We start from the raw sequence: 7,572 nt of genomic DNA, 5'->3' as shown, positions 1-7,572 counted from the left end.
GTGAGGGTGGGGTAAAAATATTGAATTTAAAAACAAACTTTAAATTTTTATTTTTTTTGAGGGGTGGTTGGGGGGGCTGGTTTGAGGGTAGGGACCAAATAAATTGATTTTTTCAACAATTTTTTTTAATTGGAAGTTGGAAGAGAGTTTTGGAAAATGTTTTCCTTAAGTTTTGATGGGAAGTCATTTTCCTTAAATTTGAGGAAAATGAGTTGATTTGGAAAACATTTAACCCAAACACACCCTTAAACTTGTATAAAATTGAACAAGTAAATATACATGACATAATACACGTAGGACACAAAATTGTTATGTTGACAAAAATTTTCAACAAGAATACTGAAAACTAAATTGGCTAAAGAATGAATCTGACCAAATTTCATTTGTTAAAAATTGTGTTGTATATCTTTTAGACATCAGCTAAGCTACTGAAAATTACATTCAAAATTGGGATATACTGTTGCAGTTCACAGTTGCTCCCTCTATCTAATTTTCAGTAACATGGTACAAATAATGTGTATTTCCTAATTCTCTAATGTACAAACTGTAAATCTTGAAAAACCTCAGATCCTATTCAAGCGAGAAGTAAGATCAATGAACACATCCTCGCTACAGGGAATTGTGACACCGCCCATTGGATGATTGAAGCCAAATTCTTCCTCAGCTTGACTAAGCAAGTCTTGAAATAAAGGTTGGCTCAAGAATGAAATGGGGATTACAAATCTCTTTTTCTGCTTTTCCCCTACATAAACAGCAAAGTGGCCTTTTGGAACATCTCTAGTTGTAGAAGACTTCTTGATTATACGAGGCATACGGATAGCCATGATCTTTTAAGCAAATGATGAAGAGAAGAATTACTGAAAAAGCTTTGAGTAGTTATCTAGTATTGCAGAGAGTTGTGGTGCTGACTACTTCTCAAAACATGTTTATATAAGCCTTTGGCAAGTCATAAAATCTCATGAGAAGAGCCATTTGAGTAAGGCATCTGTTAAGACAATGACATATCAATTACCACATGGTTCTGTCTTCCAACTAATTGACAAGATTAATTACTTAAGCTCATATAAGTTCAAGATTATTAGGTCCTACCTTTTTCTCATACATGGAACAAAGGAACTCTCAGAATCAAATCCATATTCACTATGACTATAGCATACCCCAGATGCAAACCCTGTGTCCATTTATGCCAATCACACTTAAAATTTCAATGGTGAAGAGGCATTTTTTGCACTGTTGATTGACAATAGCAGATGAAGTATCACATGGTTTTGTTTTCCAACTCATTGCCAAGTATTTATGATTTTAGGCCATTGTGCCTGAAGAACAGCAGGCCCCACTGCTTCAAATTACTAGACAGAAATCAAAATTGATAACATTGGGTAATTTTCAGGTCTTGACCTTTTGCTCAGAGATGTTTTGAACAATGGTAGTACCAACTGATATAAATGTTTAATGGCTAACATGTATGTGTCTTATGTTCTACGAATATCCGTTGAATTATGAGTCAGTCATAACCTTATTATTGACAGAAATTTGAGTTAATATAAAGGGAAGCATCCATTTTCTATTGCACTGAGTGTTTCCACAATCCAGCAGCTCTAGTACATGTTAAGTTCAATTTGAAACCGCAAGGATTAATTATCATATTGCTAATATGGTAAGAGACTATTGACCATAATGTCACCAATTGAATGTGTTATGCCCACTTTAGGAGACCAGATTCCAGCTCATTTTATTAGCAAACTATGAGAGTTGACCAAAACTTCTGTATTGCAACGAATTGGCTACAACAGTATATAGAATAGAATAAAACCATTTAAGTAAAGAGGTATATTACTTCAATTTCTTCTGAAGTAGAAAAATGTGTCCCTAGTCAAGAGACAGTAGAGACATCCATTCTTTATGGTGCTGAACTCATTAGCCTAACTAGTGTTTCTTCTAACTATTGAACTGTACACTGTGATCCTGCTTTACAGCTTTACAAAATTGTGTATGAAAAAAAAGGGACTAATTTCCTTGTCATTTCCTCAAGCAAGATGTGAGATCAACAAAAAAATCCTCACTGCAGGGAATTGTGACACCGCCCATTGGATGATCAAAGCCAAATTCTTCCTCAGCTTGACTAAGCAAGTCTTGAAATAAAGGTTGGCTCAAAAATGATATAGGGATTACGAATCTCTTCTTCTGCTTCTCCCCAATATACACAACAAAATGGCCCTTGGGAACATCTCCACCTGTAGAAGACTTCTTGATTATACGAGGCATACGGATAGCCATGGTTGTTACGTTCAATCTAGATAGAAAAGAAGGGAAGAATTAGTATGGACCTTGAAAGCAGAGAGAAGCTGTATATGGTTCCAAGTTATGCTGAGAGTTGTTATGGTAAATCCTTCTCTGTATGTGTTTATATATTGGCGAATGACAAGATGTAGAATCCAACTGATGTGCACTGGATAGGTCTGTGGGCACCAGCTAAAGACAATAGCACCTGAAGTATCACATGGTTTTGCCTTCCAACTCATTGCCATACATATGATTTATACATTGAGTTAGCAGCAAAAGGCCCCACTGATTTTCACAACAAAGACATACTAGTTGTTGTTCAAAGGTCATAGGTCCTGCAATGTTTCTGGTTAAAGAAGAAAAAACTAACCAGTGACTACTTGTGTTGTGTCCCTGCTGAGCATGGGTGGACCTTAGCATTATTTATTTGATGATTGAGAAGCATTTGGTTTCATAAACAGTACCTGATTATTGTACTCAGAAACATCCTAATAATAGCTGGTAAAGGCATTTGATTAATATCTGTATGAAAGACAGTAGCACATGAAGCATCATATGACTTTGCCTTTTATATCAGTACTTGTAATTTAAGACCATTTTGGTTGCACATGAAGTATCATATGACTTTCATGACTGCATATAGGGAAAAGCACCTCCGGCAAATGAGGAGTACACAATCATCATTAAAGAAAAATAGAAGCTAGACAAAATTTCATAGGTGAATGTCCGTTTGGAAGTGCCAAGAGACAGTAGCAAATTTATATATAACTCAAAACTTGTTGTAAGAGGCAGGAACCTGTTGATTCTTATTTTAAAAGCATAAGAGAAGCTAGGAATTGAAGCATTAAGAATATTAAGAACCGCGCTGAAATTGTTTAGTTAATCTTTATGTGAAATCATATTCTAGCCAGCATTATAGAAGTGAGATGCAAGGCCTTGTAAACTGACGGCTCAGACTAACGTAAATTTATTCTAAAGATAACAAACCTTAAAGTCTTATATTTCCAAGCAGTAAGTGCAGAATGACTTTAAAATAGCTCTCTAGAAATGCAAACCTGATCACAACAAATATCAGAATATGAACCAGAGAAAAATCACGAGGCATATGAAATGGGATCTCATATCCTGACAAAATTCCCAATTACTGGTTGGTTGTGAATTACTGAAACTTGCTCTTCTGGTGGGTTTAACAATGATATAGTACATTAGCTACTCCAGATGAAGGATGGTTGATAAAAAGTCTTCTCCTTTTATTAGTTGGATTAACTATATATATCCAGCTGTGAAATAAAAATCTGAATTTCATTCGAGCACATTGTTAACTAGTGGTTTGGGAGTTGGGAAAGCAAAGATCTTTAAACCTTCATATGGAGAAAACTAGAAAACCACAGAACTTGAGCATATGGAATCATAAGTAGGAAAAATAGCAATGCTAACTGAATGGAACCATAAAGTGAAAACAGATCGATATTTCAATATCATTTGAATTAGAAAAATTTAAATTCATTCATCTCTTTGAGAACTGCAGCAGAAAAGTCCTGTTGACGTGGATAACAATCTTTCAACTGAGGCATACTTGTTGTTTGTTGCTGTTATTGAAAACATAGAGAATTTCTAGTATCTTTTCTGGAAACTAAAGGGACTTGATATTATTTCATACGGAATGATGAAAAAAAGGGGTCATAGATGATTACATATGATGTTGAAACAAGCTAACAACAGTCAGATTGTCAAGCCTAGGCCATGATACCAGCAGCATCATGTGCCTTCTTAAAGGTAAACTATGGGAACAAAACTCAAGTCATTTCTTCGGACTTGTCATTACCAGTTTGGATAATACTAAGGACTCCCTTACTCAATGGCCACGAGCAACATAGGCAAGAGAAATTGCAGCAAAAAGTGTTGTTGCTGAAGATAACATGGTCCAGAAATTCTTCTTTTTTTGTGCTTGAGCTACTGAAAACTGCAAAAACTCAACCTGCCTCTGCATCTCCTCAACTTTGTTCTCTTTACTCTTGATTGCATTTGTGATGGCCTCCAACTCTGCTTCATAAGGCTTGACATCTTCCCCATTCATTTGTTTTTCATCAACCACACTGCCACTTTCTCCTTCACCATCCGAGCGGATTGAATCTGCAGCAGTCCTCAAAGCATTCAAGATTTCCTCAGAATTGCTATTTGCCAACTCAACCTTGCACTGCATATCACTAATTTTCTTCTGTGCTTCGCCAAGTGAGGTTTGCGCAAAAGCAATTTCCTTGTTCAACACTTGACATTGAGTTTCCAACTCTTTCTTTTCTCTAACAACATTGAGGTAATCAGCCTTGGTTTGCTCAACCTCCTTCACAATTTTTTGAATGTGATTCTCCATTTCTTCAATCTGTTTCTTCATGTTTATACCATTCTGTTCCTCGTCAACAAAATGCTTTTGCATCTCATCCTTCTCAAGGGTAACTCGCTCGAAGGCAGCCTTATACTTACCAACTTCAGATTCCAAATTCTTCACCTTCTCTTTTTGACCATTGCAAGACACCTCTAATTCAGAAATAGAATTCTTGAATTCAGCTAATTGTTTCTGCAGTTCAACAATTTCAGTCTCCCTTCCAACTTTAGCCTCTTCCATCTCATTCTTCTCTGTAACCGTTTGCTCAATCTTCTTCTTCTCTACATCTAATTGCTTCAATGCCTTGTCTAGTTCCTTCTCAACAAAGGCCTTTTCTTCAATCAAGTTTTCAACTCTGATCTCTTTCTCATTGTTTCCCTTCACAAGTTCATTTATCCTCTTCTCCATCTCCTCTTCCTTTCTTAAGCCTTCCAAACACTTCTTCTCTAACCCAGCCAAATTTTCACGCAATTTAGCCTCCTCCTTTTGCAAACTCAGCACCATATCGTTAAGACCAGCGACTGTGTTTTGCAACTCACCATTCTTTGTCACTTCTGCATTTCTCTCCACTTCAATCCCTTCTTTTTCCCTAACAATCCCATCAATCTGGCCCCTTAGTTCTTCAATCACTTTATTCGAACTCAACAGGCTATTTGCAACCAATTCCTTCTCTCTCACCATGGATTGGATCTTGCTTTCTCTGTCCTTGATTTTCTCCGTGAGAGCATTGTATTCAACCCTTATTTTCCCAACTTCTCCTTCAATCTCCTTCTCTCGCTTCTCAGTTTCAACCAATCTCACTCTCAATCCATCTGCTTCCTCTATTTGGGCGTCAAGTTTCATTTTCATTTCATCCTTCTCCTTGCGAATCCCCTCCGAAACATTCCTCTCGTGGGCAACCTCATCAGCAACAGCATTCAATTTCTTCCTAAGGCTTTCGATCTCACTCTCCTTTCCAGTCAACAGCTTCTCAATCTCACTCTGCTCTCTCAAAACATCACGCATTTCTATCTCTACACTCTTCAGCTTCTTCTCAACAGCGTCATTCTGTTCACGAAACCCATTCCTCTCATTCTCAATCACCTCAGCATGGTAACCAACCTGCACAGCAACAAACACAGACACCAATTTCTTCTCAATCTCCAGCTGAATAACCTGTTCACTCAACTGAGTCAACTCGGTCTGCAACTCGCTTTTCTCCGAGTTAGACCTTTTGAGTTCCGATTCCAGACACCCTTTTGCCTGCACTAGTGAATCCACCTGTTGCCGTTTCTCAATAGTCTCCTTGAGAAGCATATTGTTGAGGTTCTTGAGATTCTCAAGTTTCTCAGAAGCTTCTTCCATGGCAATGGAATGATTGTTTTCTTTCACCTGATTTTCCTTAACCACTTCAGTGGGGTTTTGGGGTTGATTATCTTGCGGGGTCATCTTCTTTTTGGCCATTGTGTATGGCGTTTGGCTAAAGGATTTTTGTGGTGCGTTTTGCTTTTCGGTAAATGGAGAAAAGATTGAAGATGAGATAAGAAGATTGAGCGGCGAAGAGCACTCTAGGGTTTATTTCAAAAATTGCACAAAGCGCCCTACTTGCACGGCGCCTTTAATTTTTTTGAAAATTTCGACGCAGACTATTTTGTCAATTTCGAGGCAGCCACGTATTTTAAATTTTTTTATATCCATATTAAAATTACTACAATATATTATATTAGTATAAATTTAAATAAGCAGATCTTCCATTTCAAAATATGGAAAATGAGCTTACGTCTGCGTGTTTGGCATGATAGAAAATGTTTTTTCCGAAAATATTTTTTAGGAAATAAGTGGAGTCTTTATATATTTTTTTGTGTTCGATGTATATATAAAAATATTTTCTTATTTTATATTACTTTATTTATGTTAATGTAGCATACCTTTTAAGAAAATTTTAATTAGAAATAAATTTTATTAGATTAACCTTACTAATGATGATTGGGTTTTAAATTTGACTACTACAACATTACGTAGTTATTTAATATTAAAAATAATAATGATTTATGGTACAAGTACTCAATTGGCTTCTAGGCCAAAATATTTTATATGTAGCTGATTTCTTTTGTGTTTTGCTTGCTTTGAGTTCCATTTGATTTTCAAGCAAAATTAAAGAATTGAAAATATTATCAACTCAACAAGCATGTGAGGTTCATATTATTTTAAAGAATTAACAATTTTTTATCTTTGGCCATCTATAAATTAATTTTGTGATTCGAAACAAAAAAAACTCTTTATCCACACACACTAGAAATTAAATTAACAAAAAGTAGACTTACCCACCTCCAGCCTAGCACCCCCAAACTCTATCTACAACTTTTAAAAAATAAGATATGACAAATGCTCGGATAATAAACGTCCCTCTAAGAACAAAAGTGGGCACTCGTGGAGGGAGGGGTTAAAAAAACGGATACAAAAGAAAGAAAATGAGAATTGTTTGTGACAGAAAAATTATACTTGGTATGTGGATATTATATTTCAATCACTTTATAACTATATACACGTTATAAGTTGTATATGCACTGTATGTATGCATTATACAATTTATATACATAGTATATATGAGCACTGAATGTGTTATAAATAATGTATATGCATCAAATACAATGTAGATACACTTTTATGCAATATATATATATATACATTATATACATTTTTATCTATACCCGTCATAGCCATTATAATCTTTCACACTCATATTTCTGTATAATTCTTGTATAATAAATATAATTAATGTATACTCTGTTTATAATATCATGAGAAAATGGTCAAAATCCCCCCTAATCTATATCCGAATTTTCAACTACACACTTCAACTTTACGGGAGTCATATCACCCACCTGAATTGTTTAAAACTGTAATAATTACACCCCAAAAAAGCC

General features: G+C 35.6%; 1 protein-coding gene across 1 annotated transcript; it reads right to left on the bottom strand.

The window, feature by feature from the left end:
• Nucleotides 1–3,901: 3,901 nt before the first annotated feature.
• LOC102605466 (intracellular protein transport protein USO1) lies at nt 3,902–6,268 on the bottom strand. Its single transcript, XM_006359566.2, has one exon. It carries the CDS (start codon nt 6,107–6,109, stop codon nt 4,139–4,141), a length of 1,971 nt encoding a protein of 656 aa, XP_006359628.1. The 5' UTR covers nt 6,110–6,268; the 3' UTR covers nt 3,902–4,138.
• Between the last annotated feature and the right edge of the window lie 1,304 nt (nt 6,269–7,572).

This window comes from Solanum tuberosum, unplaced genomic scaffold, assembly GCF_000226075.1.
Source record: "Solanum tuberosum cultivar DM 1-3 516 R44 unplaced genomic scaffold, SolTub_3.0 scf00290, whole genome shotgun sequence".
Classification (NCBI taxonomy): domain Eukaryota; kingdom Viridiplantae; phylum Streptophyta; class Magnoliopsida; order Solanales; family Solanaceae; genus Solanum; species Solanum tuberosum.
This window is presented reverse-complemented; position numbering and strand designations above follow the sequence as displayed.

What these genes read in the sequence shown, in the direction of transcription:
- LOC102605466 (XM_006359566.2), bottom strand. Translation starts at nt 6,109, where the DNA reads ATGGCCAAAAAGAAGATGACCCCGCAAGATAATCAACCCCAAAACCCC.